This window comes from Ceratina calcarata, unplaced genomic scaffold, assembly GCF_001652005.2.
Source record: "Ceratina calcarata isolate Rehan_Ccalc_2016 unplaced genomic scaffold, ASM165200v1 scaffold25, whole genome shotgun sequence".
NCBI lineage: Eukaryota > Metazoa > Arthropoda > Insecta > Hymenoptera > Apidae > Ceratina > Ceratina calcarata.
The window spans coordinates 723,167-746,016 of record NW_017147017.1 but is presented as its reverse complement, the minus strand read 5'-3'; the positions used below and the strand labels follow the sequence as shown (position 1 = coordinate 746,016).

Sequence of the window (22,850 nt, the reverse complement as noted above, 5' to 3'; positions counted from 1 at the left end):
ATGAACATATATATTTATATATAGATATTTATATTATTATTATTATTATTATTAATATTAACGCATTGATGTTACGCTATGCTCTTGTCGTTACCTCCATAGACAGTATTATTTTAATGTTAATTGCTATCATTTCTTTTTTGCCTTCTCTTTAATATATCTAAAATAATATTTTTAACACTCAGCGATGCGCGAATGTGTGTGCCTGTGTATATACTTATTTTTTCTCATCGGCTTTTGTATCTTCCACCGGAGTTGCGTGAGACAAACACTCGAGAACCGTTTCCCGTTTTCGCTAAATAGGAAGGCAGCTGCTTTCACGTGCGCTTAGGAATCCGAGGATCATTGTTCACCATCCCCGGTTTGCGCATCCGCTTAATTCGTTTTAGCAAAATTAGCATAAGAGAAACAAACATCTTACGGAATGTGTACAATCATTATGCAAAATTATGACGCGTACGTGTTGCGTAGACGGTCATATTTTATTATCAAAAGCATCGTTAAATCGTCGTCAATTATCAACATAATACTTGCGCGGCTAAAATTGTACACAATCGCTTATCAAATATTATTAATTCAGATATACCCCGATACGAGTAATTAATCGATACAAAGGAATGCAATCGCAGTCTAATAATGAATCGACGGTGCAATTAAAACGAAAGCTATGCTTCCCCACGCGACCCTGGCTAAAGTGCAGCCTACTACCATTTTTTTTTTGTTTGACCATATACAAATATATAAGCATTAAACGTGTAATATATTATCGTCATCATATATAATTAATATCCTAAGATAGTTATTGTATGAACCATCTTTCGATAAGGGGAGAAAAAAAAGAGACGGTGAAACAAAAGTAAGACAGAAAAACACGATTCTCTTCTCTTTCGTCTTTCTTAACATTCGCCACTTATTCGAGCTAAATCGGAGGTACCTAATGCCACTCAAAAAAACTCCTGTGTTTGAGACTGTTCCTCTTATTCGGCGACCTCGGCGTGACTCTTTCGATCCGTACGCGTTTCCATTTGAAAAGTAAAAAATGAAACGCGACGCGGTAGTTTCGGCCGAGTCGAACGAAGCTGCCGAATATTTTCCATGCAATACGTTCGGGACAGCACCTCGATAAGACTTTAGTGGACTCTTGTTATTATTATGGAATGATAAAATATCTTGCATCTCGTTCTTCAACTTTAGATACGTCGCGTGATTCAATTTTTCTCTTATTAAGTATAAAGTTGTATAATCTAAAGTTAAGACGATTAAGTACTGAAAAAGGTCGCTGAAAAAATCAGGCAGTGGGAATCGAACGGAGATGAATTAAAACAGCTGCATCACAAAGGTGAACGTGCATTTTTGATCGCCGTTCTGATATTTTAGGAGCATCGGTTAGAGCATATACGTTTTCCTCGCGCAACACGCTAGTAATATGCTTTCTTTATTATTAGTTTTTCTTTAAGTCGGATTATGATACTTTTATGCTGCCACTGTGCAAGCCGCTACCGCTGCTACCATAGTTTGTTTTTTATTTAAGCTGCGTTTACCATTATTGCCATTTACTATCTCGAAAAATATCAGAACTCAGAAGTAGTACAGCAAAGAGCGCAAACAGCACACGCATACCGCAGATGCGTCATCGACGAGACAATACGCATTTCCTATTGCTCGTAAACGATGAGTCGTTAATCATAGTCCACAGCCTTCCGACCGAAGGATACCGCGTGTTAACGTTAATGCGAGTAATGATTATTATCGTTTTTTTTGTTTCTTTTTTAATAAAGAGCGCTCCTTCCTGCGTTTCTTGATTTCAATAACATGTATGACAACGAAATGAAAACAACGTGTATGAGATACTTCCGAAGACAACATTTTTATCGCGCACTTCCCATATGGCACATTGGCATGTTGTTTCCCTTTCGAACTGTCTCTCGTAGATAAATCCAGACGGTACGAGCATTACGTGGACGTTTATCTACTAGATGTTATTTACGAAACATTGCTTTATACATATCATAGATCGTCTTAAATGTGGTCGTATAACGCCGCGGGCTATAATAAAGAGACGCGTGTGTGTGTGTGTTACATAATGATAATGTATACGCAATATTCACCTATCTCTCTATGGACAGATTTTATACTCCATATTATGTATATCGCTAAGACATAGATTTGTATAACTTTTCGAATCTTCGGAAGAACCTCGAACCTGAAAGGTATTTTATAATATCTTACACTAACAAAATACTATGAGATTCTTGAAGAACATACGCGAGATAACGGACAATTAAAGATTTCAGTTTCAAATTAAATCTCTTTGTAGACCGAGGTGATTCAATTATTCTTTAATCTCGAAGTATTTGTATGTCGGATTCTCGTATCCGTTGATCTGCATGTTCGCGACGTGTCGCTCTTCCGGTGTAGCCGCTTGGTCGACCTCGATAAATCCCTGTTCAATGAAAAAAACAGTAAGTAAAAACACATGTAAATAAATGTAGACAATTCTTTTAAAAAATTTCATTGTCGCTTGGACCTTACCTGACTGTGAGGGCTTCTTGCACTGCGCCTTTTAAATACTGCTACACCGACCACCGCAGCAGCCATGAGTGCTATTCCAGCGAACGCGAGGGTAAAGTAGACGGATCGACTTTCCCTGTGATACACCTGTCTCCTCACGGAATATTCCTGCGCATATAATGAAAATTATAGCGAGTTCTTTATCACTTCCCCGCATTCTGATTCGATGTAATTACCGGTTCAGAGTGGGAAATTTCATGCGTCATGCTGTGAGCTGCCCTAATGAGTCCCTCGCTGTGCATAGCTGCCACTGCCGATGGTTGTTCTGGTTGTTGTTGAGTATCCTTATTCTCGTTTATCGACTCGTTTTCTTCCTGTTGCGCTTGTTCCGTGCGTAACTCGCCACGTTCCGCTTTGCGTTGCTCTTTACGCGCGCGCTCCAGTTGCTTTTGATGTTCTTTTTCTGTAAATGAAAAATGCATAGATAACGCTGTCTATTAGAGGAATCGATCGATCATCGAAATTAGAGCAGTGATTACCTTGCTGCTTGCTGGTGACGTCAGCCTGATATTTGTCTAAAATGGCTGCTTCCGCTTCACGTGTCATCGCTAGCAGCAGGCCAGGAGTCTCATCTTTGCTCCTGAGGGCCAAAACGTAATCATCCATAAGCCGGCCAATTTTTGCGCTTAAATCAGGGTACCTAAATAATAACCAACGAAATCATCCATATAGTATTCTTCTATCGATCCACGATATATTATTTAGTTTTCCTCTACTGTCAAAATCTGGAATTTATTCTTAGACGTTGACGTGTTATGCTCAATTAATCGTCGATCGACACGTTACCGTTCTAACATCAATAGACTCTGATTAGTAATCCTATCGATCTCCGCCAAGTGCTCCAACGTCGCCGGCTTCTCACGTTGAGCCTGTTCCAAGCTGCTGTCCAACAAATGTTTGTAATGGGCGATAGTGTGATGCCTGTCTTTGTGCAGGGCGCGCAACAGTTTCTGCAGACACTTCTGGATGCGATGCATCTGAATAAAGAATGAGGACGAGATGCATTCGCGTAGCTCGAGTATTTAATATTGCACACCTACCGTCCCGAAACTTACGTTTGGCGGCGTCTCGTTGAGAGCAGCGGTATAACACGACATCGCTTCCTCGTTCCTTTGTTTAACAGCTTCCTGTGAATCGATGATTAAATATTAAAATGATACAAACTAGACCACTTTTTGTATTAGGAATCAATTTTACCTGTACTCTTTGCTGATGCATAGCGCTTAACTGATGCTTCTCCGCGGCTCCGCTCTCTTCGAGAGCAGCGACGGTCTCCTGGAATCGCGCGGTCATCCATCGTTTGAAAGCGTCGGCGGCGATCGGATCGTGCGCGCGAATGTCTTGATACTTCTCCTCGAGATCACTCCAGTCCTTCATCACCTGAAAACGTTGTAGCACACAGATTTCGACACTAGTGTCCCGCGAGATAATAATTATCTCTTGAAGCCCAAACCCTGTATCGTATTTTTAAATGGAACAAAAGTAAAAGTGGAGCGATATGATAGAACCCGCTTACTTTTGTTACTTTCTCCTTGTGCACCTCTTCGAGCCTCATTTGTGCCTGCTTGTAGCTCTGGTGCTCGGATCGGGGATCGAAATGAGTCAGATACGGATCCGGCGTGCTTTGTGATTGCGGCGATTGCTGCTGAGTGCTGGTGCTAACCGGCAACGGCATCGCGGTCACATCTTGCTTCGGTTTTTCCGTTGTCGAGACCGTGGTTGACAATCGACTATTCAATATTTATGTACAAAATAATTAGGTTGTAAAACAAGTGTATAGATCCCTAGAGTCTCATATTAAACAGAAAACGCTACTTCACCTCGTCGTAGTATCATAGTCATCGAGATACTCTTCATCGCTGTCGTCATCGTCGGGTTGATCGCTGAGCACGTCTTCAGAATCCGCTTCAGAATCATCTTCGTCATCCGTGTCAGCGTCTAGGTCGTCCTCGTCGTCAAGGTCGTCTTCGTCTTCGTCAAGATCTTCGTCCACACCTTTCGGGATCGGCAAGTCGATCGGTTTCTTTGGCTTCATATTCTCTGAAAATTCCACGCGAACATTATCTTTCATTCGATTTGTAGGAAAATATCTGGAACTACTTTTATATAATTCATTCGATGAGATGAGATGAAGATGATGAAGGTAGACACACAGAAAACATGTATAGCCGATTGATTACCTTGACTTTGATCCCAAAACGAAGCATTATGAGAAATCAAGCTAAGCAGTGTATATTGAAAGCAGGTTCCGTTTTAGTTTGCATTGTTCATTACAATTCCTGTTCTCCTGTGCATTATTTGCCAAGATCAAAAGGGATGTAAATCGCGCGTTTGAAAATGTCATCCCCTCGCGTGTTTTCCGCGTACTCGCGTCCTTCTCCCACCGTGAAAAACTCTAATTTGTCTCTGTTATGTTGAAGAGGACAGCCGTCTTGACTAACTAGGTTCTCGAGATGTCCCATTCTCCGAGAATAGACACGCTGATGAGCTGACTTCTCGAGTTCTGCAAAGGCAGACAAAAGCTTCGCCCGGACGTATATCCTCACCGCTATCCTTTTATCTGGGTCACGCGGCGGTTGTGTTGGCACTTTTTCCACGAGAATATTGTCCGTCTATCGCGGCGGGTGTGTATCGGGTCCGCAGGCTGGATGCCGGCCTTTCATCTCGAAAAACGGTGGACGAAGGAAATATCAAGATTTGATCGGCGATACCGAAGAGGAAAACCAATCGTCCGGCAGTGCCAGCCCTTTCTACGTATTTTCACGGACGGGGAAAAACGCTTTGCCCGTTCGTCCGTGGAGAATCGGCGCGCTAAAAATTCTGCACACCTCGCCGGCTCGGCTCGTTTCAAAATAGCCGCATAAATAAAATGTGCAAACAAATAGCGAGCGCGTATATTCGTGGCAAATTCAATTAGAAAAGGTTACGACGTGTCACCGAACTTGAGGAAGCTAAATTTTTAATTACACGTGCATCGAATGTCTCTTGCAACCCGTCACTCGCATAATTAAGCGTTATATTAATTTTTATATTTATAGTACGATGCAAATGGGTTCAAAAATCTTTGCCGTCAGTCTGGTATAAATGAAATTAATGGCAAACTATTTTAGCAGAGGTACGTTATAAAGTATCACTGGCAAAGTAGCATGCGGAAGATATTTGCCTGCGTAAAGCGTTCTACCTCGATTTATTTTTCCCTCATGCACGAAAGCTACCCCTGAGTCATATTTCAGCAGCATTTTGGCGACAGGCCGCATAATAAACGCTAAGAAGGTAGCGTGAACGATGGTCGTACGTCGTTCCGATGACGTGGTGGTAGTAGAATTCGGTGATTCATCGGTCGTTCCTATTGATCTAAGTAAGCTAGATGGAAAGCCAAGACGCATCGTGCGGCGAAAATCCAGAGACATACACACGATGGACAGGGGGGTCGGTTTATTAGCTACAGGGTGGAGGGACGCGGGAGGCATCGGCACATCGTGCATTGAAAAAGAAAAGATGCGCAGGAACGGGGGAAAATCATAGTGTTACGTTGCGCAGTCGTCGGGAACCGTCGACGGACGTTATTGATTGCACACCAGCGAACAGGATAGAGGCGGGCAAGGGTAAACTGGCCCCTGTCGCGCAACGAAGAGGGTGAATCGAAATATACCCACTTTCTTAATGCACTCTATTGCTTTCGCTCGCTCTTTCGAAGCTCGATTGGAAATAGAATACAAATCAGAGATGCGACAGGAATTCACGTCGATGTCGCATGAAAAATTAATACCGCCTACGATTTCGTTCAACCCTCTCATTATTAAACCGGCGACGATTATGTAGTAACGGTTGTACGATTTCCTGCTAGATTTCACGAGAAACTAATTCTGGCATACATTTCTGCTGAAGCTCCATTCAAAACCTTCTGTATATGCTTCACTCGTATTAAAAAAAAAGCTCTGATACTTTTTTGTAAATCATCATAAATTGGTCATATGTAAAATAATGTGTCATTAAACCATTAAATTGGAAGTGTTTGTTACGGAATGAAATTCTTCGTCGAGTCTCTTTCTGAATCACAGCAGAGAGGCGTTTGCCCAACTTGAAACCTTCTTTGTGAGTCGGTTAAAAAACATACATCGATGATTAATGGAACAATGAGGAGAACCATTGAAAACGATTCAATGGCCTTATGCGACTCGATGGATTTCAGAAAAGTATACTCGACGAGCGGGCAAAGGACCGACTTTGAAGCGTGCACAGAGAACACGGAAAACGACAAAGAACCACGTTTTTCGCGGTAACGCTTTATTTACCACGCGCCGGATATCGAGCAACGTAATATTTTCCCGGTTTTTCGCCACGATCGAATTACAATAATACGTATCCCTATTTTTTTTTATTACATGGCTGAACCGACTTGAAAATTCGACGCGAGTTAACGAGTGCCTGTGCCATTACTCTTGAAAATGCTCGTTACTGCGCCAGAAAGCTACAGCTAGCGGATTAGAAAAAAACAGTTGAAAATCCCAGGCATGGAAACATTAAACCCCAGCAGAAAATTAAAAATGTAATTCCCGATTACCGAGTTCCGTTTAATTTGATACTTCATTTCAGAGTATCTAAAAATGCAATGCATTAAAACCATGCATTTCGAAACGATGCATAAAAATACTCTCAAGATTTTTCATGCATTACCCAATAAAGGAAACCTCAAGAGTTTGAAGCATCTAAACTTATTCCATCGTAATAATATAATAATAAAAATCTCTATGTATAATGCATTCATTTTTCTTTTAATTCGGTGGATACGAACGGTTCCACACGTTTGCAAATGCTAAGAGCTTATCCGTTTGGAGTAAAGCAAAGATGGTTGAAAGAATGAAAGTAATGGTTGTATGAGAGAATGTATATATACGTACGTTACGTACCTTTGAGGTGTTTCGGGCAGCACACGAATTCGACACCGGAGAAGAGCGATATTCCGCATGGAAGCAGCATCGCGAAACTTCGCAGATTCATGTTCCTCTCCCTGCACGTATCAGCTGCGGTCGCGTTCCATCTGGAACAGAGATTTTTCTCTTCTCGTTTTTTCCGCCACGATGCAATCCTTTATACAACACTCCCCAAAGGACTCGCGGCGAAAGGAAAGAATCAATCCTCTTAGCTGGAAATTAATTTCTTTCGGAGCGTGCCGGAGTAAACGATCGAAGAAAGCCGATTAACGGTGGCTGCGCGAAACTTGAAGAAACGTATTGGCTCCAGGGTGTGGAAACCAAGAATATTAGGTCGAGCGAACAGAAATTTCTAATTGAAAATTTTCTCTCGATTTTCATTAAACCTGACATATATTATATTTCTGCATTTCGACATTGGATCTATGATGACAATTTCCAGTCTGACCACAGAGATAGAAATCTGTAAATTGATTTGGTCGAAATAACGAGACATTGTAAACTACGTTGTATTATCAATTATCGATCAGGGAACCTCAATAAAGTGGAGTCATCAAGTTACATAGTGGCGAGTAACGTAAATCGATACATGGCCTCAACATCGTTCGTAGACGACGACGACGGCTTACCTGTGAGATTCCCAGCATTTCGTCTGATTGTGGAGGTGGTCGAAAAGGCAGCCTTCCGGAACGAGCAATGCGTCGCTTTGGAACGGTCCTTCTGTAAAACGAAGCTCGATAAAATCGAAATGGAAAACATTCGTGTCCACTGTTCTATACTATATTTAACTAATTTACATTTTTCAAATATACATATACAGAGCGAGTCAATAAGAAGTATTAGATACAATATATGAAATGTTGCATATTCATTTTTATTATAATATTTATAGGTGTACGGTGCAACGGATTAATCATGGTAGAAATCGCGTGCTATGGTGTGCAGGTCTCTACGTATGTACAGAGATCAATAGTTGTTTGCTTTCAACCCCCCTTAACGGCGCTCTGTCTCTCTACAACGCAGCCCCGACGACCCGAAGGAATCAATACGGCAGAAACTGCAAATCAGAGTGACTCGCTCCAGAGTTACACGTAAACTTGTGCACGGTGTTTTCTAAGGTGGCGGTCACGACCGTTCGTGCGCATTTGAACCCAGGCTAAATAATATAACTACCTTTGGCAAAAAGATCTTTACCAATAATATCACGAGTATTAAGCTTTAAAAAACAGAAATAGAGAGAGCAATTCATCGTTTCATACATTTTATTGCATATTGGATACTGGAACTTTGTGCGATTTATTACATACTACGTATGATATTTGATTAAAAACTTTTTGCCAGTAGCAGAAAAATGAAATGATTCTGATCTCTACGCAGTAGCAAAAGAAATAAAAAAAATTCCAATTACAAACTTGGGATATTTATGGGCAGAGGATGCTCGAAAGAGAAACCTGTTATTATGATAATTTAATAGGACACATAATTACGAACTCAAGGGAAGTGTATTAACGATTATAAGCTTTATTAAATCAGAAGATTCAGATAGTCGTGGAACAAGGAGATTTAAATTGTAAATGCATTAGCAAGATCGCATCGGTTATAATATTCTCAAAGGAAAAAACGACGGTGAAAATCTTCCTACCGGATGATTATTATACTCGAGGAATGATTGTCGGACGGAAATATTTTATACTTGGTAACGCGAGCTCGTGAAATGACATCGTGTGCTAATACCCACTTAATTAGAACCATGAACGACGGGCTGTAAAAGTTTTACGCGTTTAACGCGTACGACATTCGCTTTAATTCCTTATTAGGTTTTCATCATGAATCTCTTGCGTTATCCTTTAATTTTTAATCGCGTGATACGCACGTTATAAATGATGATAGCATCAAATTTGTACTCGATGTTCAAATATTCAGTGTCGTGTTTACACTTTTACTAAATGCAAATACATGGTAAAAGCTACCGAGTCAACATGTACGCTTCACGAAAAGTTAGCAAACACGCCTACGAATTTCATGCTTTCACTTTAAGATGTGAAGAACAATTATAATAATACTAGAGTCGTCGTTAGCCTATTTAAAATACCTTGATAGCGGGGATACGAAATTACTGTTCCTACTTCATTCATTCATGTTTAATTTCTAATTACCTCGGAGGACTCGAGACAGTATCAGAAGACTAAATAAACTGTGAAATGAAAACTAGAACGCTGTCTGCTTAAATTACCTATCAAGGAGCAATTTTGATGCTAATACGTACCGAGACATCTGTACGGCTTGACCCAACGTGACAATTTGCATTTAGTTCTTCCCGGCTTGCACCATCCGCTAACCCTCACGTAGTGCGACGACTCTACGATGTTGGTAATGTCTCTCTTTGGGTAAGCCTAAATACACAAGCAAGGATCCCAATCTTCTTCTTTTTCAGTTCCATTCACACGTTTCATCTTACTGACATATTTGTATTGGCACATATATGTTTTTCCTTAGACAAAAATCTTTTCTAAATAAAATAGTGACAATATGGCAATAACAATTGATATGCTTCGAATTCTATATTATTGATTGCCATAAAAAATGTGAAATTGCAGAATTTCAATACGACTGCCTATGGTTTCTAATCGTTCATTTCTGTTCATGAAATCGCAATGCGCCTTTCGTGCACTCGATGAGACTGCGATTGCTTGGCGGATATCGAAACGCTGTGATTTCCGTGAATTAATAACAAGCTGGTACACGCGCCGAACAAAATTGTGCAAATCGTATACTTTGTGCAATACACAATTGTTTTCGTGCTCAATCAAATCTTTTACGAATTTGCTAATTATACTAAGAAATTTTTGGAAAGTCTAATATAATTATTACATTGAAGATGAAATAATAAATCTTGTTAAATAAGAAAGATGCTCGTTGAAAACGTTTTTATGCAGTGTTTCAACAGAGGAAGTAGCAGAATGAACAGAGCTATTTGTCACGCAATGAACGGTATAAAAAAAAACAGTGAAGAAGATTCCAGAGGCTTACCTTCTTGCAGTAGTCAAGGATTTCAAGCTTGTCAGTCATGCAGCTCTTCTGGTCAGAAGAGGAGACCCAACGGCCCTGTTCGCCCATGTGCTGTGCCAAATACACCTCGCCGGCCTCGCATAATGTGGCCACCTTTGAAAATTCGCATAAACGCCTCGTCACCCAGCCTTGCATTTTATTCGTGACATATATGATTCATTGGAAATGTAAAATCAAATGTTTAATCCCTCGACCATCGGTTTTTTCAGCAAAATCCCAGTGAAAAATCACCGCTGTCTCTGGAAAAATGTCAGCCACGAAAGGAACGCCGGTTGGCTGCACGTCCAAACGTGAATTCCTGCGTTCCATTCGCAGGGAAATTCGCTTCCGCGGGGCTGAATATTTTTCCCATTTCCTCTTTTCCCGTTCGCGCCGCCGAACACAAAGGACAATTTTAATTCCGAGTAAATTGTGTACAGAGAAAATTGAATATTTCGTGTCTCGTTAGGCGAGCGCGGGAGGGAAACTCTGTGTGTTCCCGTCGAATGAATGGTTCGCGCGAGAGAAAAGGACAGATTCGAATGGAAGCGTGAGAGTGGGACTTCAGACGATCCTCGCGGTGAATTTTCGTCGGCGATGCGAAAATCGCGAGTGCGCGCGAGAACCTCGATGACATTCGTAAGGAAAAGGAAGCGTGCACTTTCGAGTGGGTACTCACCTGAGGCTCTGATCTTCCTCCAGCGGGTGCCAACTCGAGCCTCTCCGACACCGCCTGCAATGCAGAAAACCAACGATGAGAAATTCAGCTCACGTTGAAACCTCTAAGGAGAATTTACAAGCGTCGCCGCTCCCGCGGAATTTTCATCCGATTCATTCACAAAACTTTTCGTCTTATCCGGTTTGCCAAAATATGCAAAATCATTAGTTACCAACTCATTTGCATCGCATGTCATATTTATATATTAGAATAAAAATTAACATAATATTTCATATAACGGTTGATGCAACGACTGACACAATGTTAGATACAATTATAGACGAGTATGCTAATAATAAATAGTATAATGAAAATCTCACGTGAAACAAGCTTAAATAAGCTTTCGATGTCTCGACTAAAGGGAAATGTGTAAAACACTGAGACTCGTCATCACAAGCCCTCATGTTAAATAAAAAATGAATCAATGGAACAATAAACGTTTTGAATCCGGTGCAATCACGTTACTTCCGGTGCCTAAATTCCTAACCCGTTTAAACGGGCTCTCGAGCAATTCGGCCGAACCTTTTGCCGATATACAATGCCGACTATCGAAGGCCAGAACTCCGGCTCGAAGCCCGACAACACAGGAGAATTAGATCCCGGGCCCGTAATCGGTCGTACCTTGGGTGCCGTTGATTTAGTCATCTCGCCTCGGTTAATGACGTATTAACAGGCTATTGAGCGAGGATAGAGGGACCAAAGAGGAACGATCGATCCTCGTGACCGGTGAAAGGAGTTGAGGGCTTTACAAACTTATATAGTGTTAGAAGAACTTCAAAACTATTCTTTGTTCTTTGACAATTATCGTCTTGCAAATACATTAAAAATTATTATTCGAGCTGATACGATAATTTATTGTTTAATAATATTATGTATGAATTCATTATATGATGGAGATCATTAACTGAATTTATGTAAATCGTATTTCTGACTCGTTACGACGACATTATTGATCAGATTATTTATTATAGATTAGAACGTAAATATTATAGAATACTTTACTACTTTTAAAAAATGAGTAAAAAATGGTGAAAGGTAACTGTGATCGCGTGATCGGGGGACATTCTTCCTGGGTGTCGTGGCAATACGTGAATGAAATCGTTGGGTCTTGTCTCTAGGGAGAATGTCTTACGCTCCCTCGGAAACGGTACCGCTAATTGTCCTGATGCACCGTAATCACCATCGAACGACGTTCCCTTGCGGCAGATAGTTGTTACATTTCCCGCGTTTCCTACATACTGGTGTCATTCAGACGGAAAAACGAGAAAGCTCAAGCGAAAAGTCCACGTTTCGCAACTCTGTAGTACATCGCCGGTTATCGAGTAGTTAATTAAAATTTAGGCGATGAGCAATCTGATCACGTTCTCACTTTTATGTTACCTCAGAGTAGGATTGCGATCTTGATTTCTACCGTGGTAACGAAGTAGACAAACCGATAACAAGAAAAAAGTAATTTGCATGGTTTAATTCAGGAATTATCTTGCTTTCAAAAACGTCTCGACAGAAGAAGAAATCAAGGAGTTGAAAAGATTTAAAAAAATATGTAAATCCACGAAGAAGATTGAGTAAGTCTGAAAAGAAATCTGAGATCCATACTGGAAAGAGCAGTTGCTGTCATATAATTCGTTGAACAATCGGAACTACGTAGATAATCTGCATAAACGAACCTGGAAGTTTCTATGCAAAGGAATCACGGGGCTTTTCCGGGTACACTTTGCAAGAATGTAAAATTTGAAAGGGTTCCAAGGGGTCTTCAATTTCCGGCAGCCATCGCATTTTTGATAACTGAACTTTTTTCATGGACTGTGTCACCTACTTCGTCCACTACGATAATGTGATAAAGTTCCTTTACTCTTTTCACTTAATTTGATTTTCTTCAATTCAAGTTCTCGCTTTTTCAAGTGGAATTGCTAATTGGACCTCTAAAATTGCAGAATAATTACATGAAATATTGAAGATATAGCGTTTATGATATTTAATAGGCAGAACAATTTGCTGTCGAGATCTTTTAAGATCGTATTCTCAGAAGTATGAATTTGCAGAAAGACCTGCAGTCTGCTTACAATTCAATGCCGTAGGCTATTTTTTTTTTATTATGCTACAAATTGAGAGAACTGTTTTGAAGATGTACCCTATTGGATCTTAAACTTCGAATTATCGTCCGCTCTGCTGTATAATTCAACACGTTCACAATCTCTGTGCAATGCAGATCGTAAGAGGCACGAGCATTGCGCATGGGTAAGTATAATAACGGTGGAATTATTCAACAAATTGAGCAAACCCCGCCGATCTCTCGAGTATTCATCAAACTTTCAAAACCAATTTTCTCGAAAACGGAACCACCAACTTTATTTTACATTTCCTGTCTGTACAGCTCCGCCCATAATCTTCGCAACAAGCATAATTGCGACAAACATACTTTTATGATTGTGCCGTTGGGTCTCGCAAAATAAAAAGTTCATACACTATTTATTACTAGTTTGATATAAAAATAATTTAAAAAAAATATTATTCTACGCAACACGCAGCTATATTCTATTTTAGATAACGGTAGGTGATTCTTAGCGTCTTAGACGTTACTCTTATTACATACTCTAAGGAGAAGGCAAAGAGAGATCATGACGTACATCTCCGTATATTCCGTGACGACGTCTGCGCCAGCATAACTCGCCAGACACACCTTACGAATGTATTAACCGTAGTCGAGGCATTATTCTAATTGCTCTCTAATAGACGGGTCGCGGACACTTACGCGAATTCGTACTTTTGTAATTCAACACTTCAGCTCGTTCGTTGCTCTCTCTAATTCATATTGTATTTTAAAAATCATCATTTCAGGAACGATCTTTTGTAGACTGAAATGGACGTAGAATGAAACTAAAATCTTCATCTGATTCAGAACACTGGCACAAGTACTAAGTACTATTATAAAACTGTTTCATTGTCTCGTTGTACAATATTTTGTTTCAATTAAAGCATGAAAAAGTACTATTGGATGTAAAAATGAAAACTAAAGGTAAAATATTCTTTCAGTGAGGTAAAATATTCTTTCATGTTACAATTGAATAATACATAAAAATTGAAAATCGCTTACGCATGCATTCTTTGTTTGGCGTTAAATAATTATTTGGTGAAATACATTTGTATAGCATTTTGTTATACGTTTATTTATTTTCGAAAAACACGATACATGTTAGCTGAGAATCGTCTTTACAATTTATGTCTCATACGATTCGTTTTTCATTGCAAATCAACCGCATATATTTATGACTCTACAAAATGCAAACAAAGCTTGTAAAAAAGATCGATTGTTACGAATAACGTGTCTCAAAAATTAATGTAAATAAATGGTAACAATATGTATGTCACCTTTTAAACTGTCGATTTTATGCGAAATAAAAATTTGTGACATCAATATAGAAAATGCAATCTAGATAGGAATATGTTTTCCTTAAATTATTATTTTTTTTATTTTTTAATATTAAAGCAATCCTAGCGCTCATTAGGGAATGCAGAGATGTGTCTTAAAAATGACTAAATTTTGATAGACAAATGAATGGAAACAAATTTTGGTATTTTTATTTCACGACCAATTCTGGGAATGATTAGTTGACATCGGCAGTTACCATCTGTTTCTTTTAATAATTTAATACCTGTGCTAATGAACGTTACGATTTTATAAACAACTAAATCTTGGAAATGCACATAATACTCGATTTTTCTAATAAAAGGTGTCAAGAGCTTGGTGGATCTTGAAATAAAGACAATTCCCCCGGTTCCGGCTTATCCCGTTACATGGGAAGAAAAGCAAACCAGACAACACAGACAGAACGATCAATAGGAATTCTCAACTATCCTCAAACAACCGTGGCCCGAACCATTTACTTCGGCCAACAATCTCTGCTCTGCTCCCTTTTCAAACGGTTCCAATCTATTCCGTGGCAGCGCACCTACCTAGCTTGCAGAACAAATCCCGGCGTTTTCATTTGCACGGCGTGGCGTGCACCACGCCGGGGATCGATCGACATTTTCACTACTTTTCGTCTCGAACACGGCCGGCAGTAACGCCTGGAACGATTTCACGTTTACGCGCGTTCCACGCTTTTAAAACCGATCTCCTTTTCTCCCGCCAAGTGTCGAACCAGCTTTCCGAGTCTCTCGGGTATATTATGCGATACTCTGGATTCCAGGTGTGCGTACACAATTCCGTGACGTTGTCTATGCACGCCTTTTCAAGTCCTACTGGTGACAAATGAACAGAAAATATGCAATATTTTCATCTTTCGATCATCAGTTTCTTGCAACTATCGACGGGAAATAAAATGAGACATGTAACATGTACTGTTTTTTATAATTATTATTTCGAACAATTTTTTGTAAGTAGGCTGCAGAATTAATAGAATAATTCATAAGAGCAATGGCTATCTAGATCTGACTTTTGTCGACGGTCATCAGAAATGTTCTATAAAGATAAGAAACCGGAGTAAAAACGAAAAGAAATGTTCTGAGGAAGATGAAGGAAGAAAAGATGGAAGATTGTTTCACAGTCTCCTTTGACACGCGGGAGCGCAGCCCTTTAAAGCTGATTAGTCGATGTTTTATATAAGATTCGATCTAAGTGGATTTACTTAATGCACTTAAAGCGGAATCTGACCGCAGAACCTTAAGGAGCTTCGGCCACACGCGACACCGCACGGACACCCGAGTTTTCAGACGCTGACGCACCGAAACGGGACCCTCGTTCCCTTTCTTTAAGATATGCTCCGGCGCACTTGTGCATCCTCGGCGCATGAAGCCTCGGGCTCGAGACGCGTACGAAACTTTCTCGATGAAGTGGCTGGCTGGCTGGTTTCTTTGGAAACGTGCTGCCGAGTTAAAGTCTGAATAGGTTCGATTAACGTTGCGTTAAGCTTACTCCACGTTGAACTCGTTAGTTACTTTGAATGAATCTTAGAACGGATTAATTAAGAAATCAGATTGAAACGTCTTAGAAAAATTGCATGAATTCGTTCATTCTCTCTAAACGGTTTTGATTAATACTTTACAGACTGGATGAGTTCTCTGTTTCATTTCAAAACTACTAATGAATTCAATATTTCATGCTTCAGACATCGGAAGATGAATTAATCAAATGTTAGTATTTACGAAAAGCATTCTTCCAGTTTGGAATATAAAAGGAATAAAATTTGTTCTTCATTTAGTACAAAGCGAGAGAAGAACTTCGTAATCACTGCAACAAATTACAAACACCGTGTTGTACAGAGGAGCTGCAATTAGTGCGCGTCTAGCGGAAAGCATGTGCATACGTATCGTTAATTATTATTTCTATACATCCTGTTATCTATCCGAAAGCAAGTTTAATTATCAAAATTTTTATAAAAAACACTGTTATTCTTTATAAAAGATTTTTAAAAATGTGATGTTTCGAACGAGAGAAAATAATTGCGTGTAATAGACGCATGCAACAGTCTGGTTAAAGTGGTCAATTTAAAAAGCGTAGACTTCCGTGGCCTATATTACAACAGGAATACATAACAATTCGCAGATTTCCACAACCATGAGCTAAAATAAAACAGCGCTGGGTAAAAGCAGACGATTATTACGACAATGTTCGCAATTATTCGTCCACAATTGTTTCGACGGAACGAGTTCGGTCACAAATCCGATTCTCCGTCGCAGCGGCAACCCCGTATTTTCATACGTTTAATTAATTTGTAATCAGATTCTCGTTTGCTTGTCGGAATTATAATTATTTTAATCCGAAGATAGCGAGCTGACAATTATATCATTATGAATGTACCAGGGGACAGAATATCTTTCGATCAATTCCCGGATACTGACATGAAAATGCAATTGAAAGATGTAACATTTCTCTGTCATGAATTGAACGTTATAGAAAATTCATGTACTTACTAAATGCATATACTTTATGAAATATACAAAATAGTTAGGACTGAATTATGTTACAGAATTTAGAAAATGAAACTCTATTTCTTCTTTCCTATGAGCGATTTATAGAAAAACGTGATTAACTCGTCTTATGGATATAAAAATGTCAAATTGAGATTTTATAATCCCCAGTGATTGATGCTAATGCAAATGATAAAATTTAGGTCGTGGTGCTGTTAATTTAGAAGCACTGTAACTTCTTCACGTCACCGTCTGTTATCCGAATGACCCTTGCGAGCGCTCCGGCGATTTATTAACACTGTATTGTTAAACCTCTTGAAACAATTCGCATAACGTTGCACCAAGTCGAGGGGTTGTCCTAGCTGCTACAGTCTACAGAAAGGTTGCTGTTCTCTTGTTCCATGTTCAGAAAGCTCCTAACGACGAAAATCAAGAAATTATCGTGGTTCTTTGACTGATTTCTTTCGACTGTTGAAAAGTCTTAATCTCTGATAACATTAGAATCCTATTTATTCTTAATTAAAGATATGATATCACTCAATCACCATGATTGTCATTGGATGCGTCCTTTTCATTTTTCTCAATCATTTCATTGCCATAGTTATCAACTATATAAAATTGAAATTATTTAACTTGTAATACGATTCATGGGGTATACTGCGTTGTTTTATTTCTTCAATGATTAATTAAATACATACATGGTGTTTCATGTGTGAAATCCGCGTCCAACTAATGCAATACAGTGCAGAGCCACGCAAATGAATTGAGCAATTAAGGGGTTTTCGCCACTAGAGGAAATGAAAAATCGATTTTCCTTCTGACCCGCTGAATAGTTTGGAAACATTTTACGCCTCCTCTCGCGTCGAAAAATAACGGGAGCGTGATTTTTTTTGCGCGACGCTTCGTTGGTGTTGAGGATATTAAAAATGATGTGTATCGTTTTTATTGCAGAACGCGAGTAACCACGCGTGCTTAAATACAGAAGAGCGTACGAAGAAATTCTTATACAAAACAATATTTCACCTCCGTTTTTCACGCGGGCTTCATTGCAAGATTCCTAGTGTTTAAAAAATCTAGGAAAAATGTCTGGCACTTTTGCACCGCGTTATTCCTATCTTTTTATCTAAGTGTGACCTACATGAATAGATGCGGGAAGATTGCTCGGACAATAAAGAGCATAATAATGGTTCGCAAGATTGCATGTTTCCGCGAGCATCGTTCATTTTCAAAGTAATCGCAGTTTCCCATCAAAAATATGTTCTGTCATCCTGATTCAACGTCGCACGATATTTTATGCACGGAACGTGTTAACACGATAAATATTAAATATCACTTTCACATTGTTTCTCGTTTTGCATTTGAATTCGATCTAATACGCGACGGATCGTTTATCGTTCATCAACGTTCTAATAATAACAGTACACACACCATTGATCGCCGGATTAATACGTGACTTATTAATTAAACCGGCGAAACAAGAACAGGAGATGAAATAAAAAAGAAACAGGTGAATAAAGGACGCGAGAAGACGACGTGAAAGGTGACCTTAAAAGAATCTGCATCGAAAATGAAAAATGCATTGAAACTCTTTCGTCCTCATTTACTCGGTGCTCCATTACCGGAGCATTTTCCCTGGTGCGGCAGCATGGGGACAAGGAGCCGCATTTAAGCGACGGAATATCTTTTTTTTTTATCCCGTTGAAAACCGGGTGAAAATGGGACCGCGGGAAATGAGGAAACATCGAAAAGCGCGAAGGAAAAACCTTTGACTGTGCGTTTCAATCATGCGACACCGCGCACGTTTAAACAGATCTAGGTGAAGATCGTAATTGCGTTCAACTAGCGGCGTTAAACTGCGTCCCGCAACATTTACTGATTTCTAAACCTGTTCATTTGTATTTTAAAAAATGAAATTATGTTTCTATCTTATAGATACGTACCATCGTCCTGATAAAAACTGACAACGAAGTATGTATGATACATTCATTAGATGTTGCAATTAGATTTATATCATGTAATTTCGTCGAAGAAATAAATCAATGAAGGGCTATTAAAAACAGTGGTTACTATTACAATCAGTGCCATTATATGATTTATTATTTCCAATCTAAAAAGCACGATGCACCGTTTGAACCTAGTTTTTGATTACTTAGCTAGTACGATTGTATCTTGCTGATGATAACGTAAATCGAACTATCCGAGGTAACGAACGATAATTGCAAATCCATTTCGCGACTTACGTTATTTGCAATCTGTGCTTTGTCTCTGGCCAACGGTTTCGCCTATGTGCGTTCGTGCGTGATAATTTGCGCATACACAAGGTTACTCCCCCGAGAGATACGTACATAGGTGCGCTTTGAAAACGTTTTAAAAGCAAGCGCTTCCTAAGGACCGTGCCTCTTTCTTTTTTTCCATCCCCGATAAAAAGAACACACCGAAACTAACGCACCGTGCAGCCTCGGTTCACCGTGGACACTTTGGCCAACGAGAATTTTTCTATTCAGATTCTTCCCCGAGATATAGATTTGTAGAGTGCAGAATTCTGTTGCAATAAACGTTTCTGCTAGTTGACAAAATGATCTTCTCTCGTGGTACTTGTTATAAATAAACGAAGTCCGCAGTCTGCTAATTATCTCATTAATTTTGTTACAGTGAAAAGTATCAATGAATCATAAAATCAATGACGACAGGATATTAAAGCGCAATCCGTGAATATTCATAACGAGTTCGATTTAGAAGACTGTCAAACCCTAAGACTCTAAAGCGTGAGATTTCATCTCGAGCGAAACGTGATCGATCGAAGCATGAATTCGATGATCAGGGAAGAGACGGCGAGGTGTATGTATGAAAAAAATGTTGATTAGAATCATCGCATGGCGATAAGTGACATTAACGATGAAAATAGCCAGTAAAGTGGCGAGGACAGGATATTGTGCGGTATACAGTGTCAGATTCGATTAATGCCGCTCGGTCGCATGGAAAGAGCGTTGGAGTACGGGTAGGCGGTTGATCGCGCTACTCCTCGAAGGCAAACATTCTCGCCGCGAGGCGCACGTAAAACAGTGTTAGCCGTCGATCGTTACTGCACCAGTATAATGCACTCTGACTCTGGAAAACGAGGAGCTTCGCGTATATAGCATCGATCCGCGACTGTTTGACAGGTACTACCGCTTCGCTTAATCAATCGAGAAGAAATTTCACGGGATGAGCTGAGTACACAGCGGTACATCGATCGCGGTGCGCGTTGCGCGTGACATTTGATTGATAAAAAGAAGGTGAGTAAAAGTTGTCGGGATCGATCGATCCGAAAATTCGGGTCTCGTCGATTCTCACCGTTCTCCACTCCCGTTCGTGTGACTACATTTTTCGTTCCACCTTGACGTCGTTACTCACCTGGACCCGGCAGACCATCAAGACGCCCAGCAGTGCTGGCACCAGCATCCCCTTCCACATCTTTCCTCCTCGAGCTTTATTAAACACTCGTTCGCCGGTGCTCGTTCAGTTTTCGATCAAACGATAAATGTCCTTCGACGGAAAAACGATAACGCACTGATCTCGAACGTCCAGTAAGTAACTTTTGAAGGAAACAATTCGCTGTGACACCACTCACCCACCGTGTATACGAGAGCGCAGCGTACTACTGTGACACTGCTGCTGGCTGGGTGGGTCGCTTCATGGGAGATCAAGATGGTGGAGGCGCGGGTGCCGCTGAAACGATTCCGACCAATCCCAAAGAGTCACCAGATGTCCGCGCCGGAGAACATGTTCACATGCGCGCAACGGCGAGTCGATAACGTGGCGGGAATATCAGCCTTTCAAACCAGTGCAATTTTCAATCGTTCCATGGAAGAATACACTGATTTTAATTACAATTAATTGATTAAATTGTATTCGTTTGTATAACATCAATTTTATAGTATAGAGGAAATATCGACCTTACTTTTATAAAGCGTAAGTTTAGTAAATATTCGAATTCCTGTTCATGTCGCAAATTCTACTCGCAGGCGTATTTTACTTTTAATTTTATGCGTTATCTTAAAATTATAGAACAATAAGCCAATGAGCAGAAATTGTGACGTGAAAGGAAACTGGGACATTTACCATTAAGAAAGAATGCAACGAATTATTTAGATAATTATCTTGATCATTCAGTTAATTGTTTCAATAAGTGACTGATATAGCACATTATAAATTAGTTTCACCAATATTTGAAGACCACAGGTGAAACTTCGTATAATATTTTTTAACATTTCACCATTTCGGAGAATTTCATAAAATGTGTAAATAGAAATCGAAAAACAAATTCGGTGTATAGTAAAAAATTTACATGTATAGCCGCGTTCAATCCATCTATCGAGTTTTCATACGTTCTGCCGTTTATACACATATCTGTTTTCCCGAAAAATATTTCGAAAAACATCTATCACAGTACAACCTGTACGACAGAAACACTTCAAACGTAATAAAAACTGCTATTATTAAACTGCGGAATTGAAAAATTGAGCTCGCATGTAACATGCAAAACAAGCATCAAAGGCTGTATGCTCTTTAAACCACATTTTCTCCTAAACGTTGTATAAAAATCTACAATCTAGTTATGAGCGATACATCTGTCCTTAATAAAATTGATAAGAAGATAAGTTAATTATTATTAAAGTAAACCTCAACCGAATGATAATTATGCGTGAACGTATAGTATGTATAATTATTATCCGAGACATGTATTATTGCTTATTATCGTTCTGAATCAATACGCGGTTGACAGCGCATAATTGCATAAATATTCGGTTGCATGGCGAATTCAATCCATCCATATTTCAAGCATTTTGCGCGTGTGCTCGATGCGGTCAGCCGAAGCGTCCAGCACACGTATAAAAAGCCTAACTAATGCCAATCGATTAGAAAGTTTGGCGCGTCATCCGTCGCAGTCGACCGATACCTCCAGAATGTATCAGAAAGAAAGGGCAAGGAAAAAATACGTATCGCCTGAGAAATTAGAAATGAATACATGAAAGCTGAATGCCCGTTTCTAAAATCATAGATCTGAAGCATGAATCACGTTTAAAAATTTGCAGTTGCGTCGGTGACGGCGCTATTAATATACAGAGAATGATGCCGTGACATCATTGATATTCGTTTCTAATGCCTTCCTACGATGCGTAATCGAGGCGAGGCCGGAGAGTTGAATAAAAAACAAATCGAACGGTACTCTAATGAATAGCAATGATTACACCCAATCATTTTTTTCTCCTGCAATTCTCCTAGATAGGTCGAGGATTTTTTAAATCGAATACATTCATTATATGAGTGCACGCTTGGTTTGTAGTAATTTTTACGGTTTTAAGATCCATGTGCCGCCTTATCAAAGTCTCAGAAAATTTCATTTTGTTAAAAACCTTGGATCCATCGAATTTTTCTATTTTTCTTCTAAACCAGCAGACACGGGAAAATTACACATTCCTCGAGGCTTTATCTGTTTTCTTTCTGGCTCTCGTTCCTTTTATTTTGATTCTCTCATCTTTTTTTCTTTTTTTTTTTGAGAAGAACATGAAAACGCACGAGCAGATAGCCTTGGCCCATACCTTTACCCGTGTGTCGGCCACCGTACCCACCGGTTACCCTGGAAACGGTATCGATTTCAACCCTCAGCTATGCAGTAGAAACCAGCG

General features: G+C 39.7%; 1 protein-coding gene across 3 annotated transcripts; it reads right to left on the bottom strand.

The window, feature by feature from the left end:
• Positions 1–11: 11 nt before the first annotated feature.
• Positions 12–20,859, bottom strand: Appl (amyloid-beta-like protein). Of its 3 annotated transcripts, none has more exons than XM_018021137.2 (15): positions 20,575–20,859; positions 11,233–11,286; positions 10,536–10,667; positions 9,772–9,898; positions 8,135–8,225; positions 7,482–7,612; positions 4,392–4,611; positions 4,088–4,301; positions 3,769–3,951; positions 3,627–3,698; positions 3,358–3,548; positions 3,051–3,211; positions 2,748–2,974; positions 2,533–2,679; positions 12–2,443 (listed from the first exon to the last, which is right to left on the bottom strand). In XM_018021137.2, exons 1-15 carry the CDS (start codon positions 20,632–20,634, stop codon positions 2,333–2,335), a joined length of 2,121 nt encoding a protein of 706 aa, XP_017876626.1. In that variant the 5' UTR covers positions 20,635–20,859; the 3' UTR covers positions 12–2,332. The 3 variants fall into 3 exon arrangements, with proteins under 3 accessions (XP_017876626.1, XP_017876628.1, XP_017876627.1); XM_018021139.2 differs by having other exon boundaries at positions 3,051–3,151; XM_018021138.2 differs by having other exon boundaries at positions 3,769–3,942.
• Between the last annotated feature and the right edge of the window lie 1,991 nt (positions 20,860–22,850).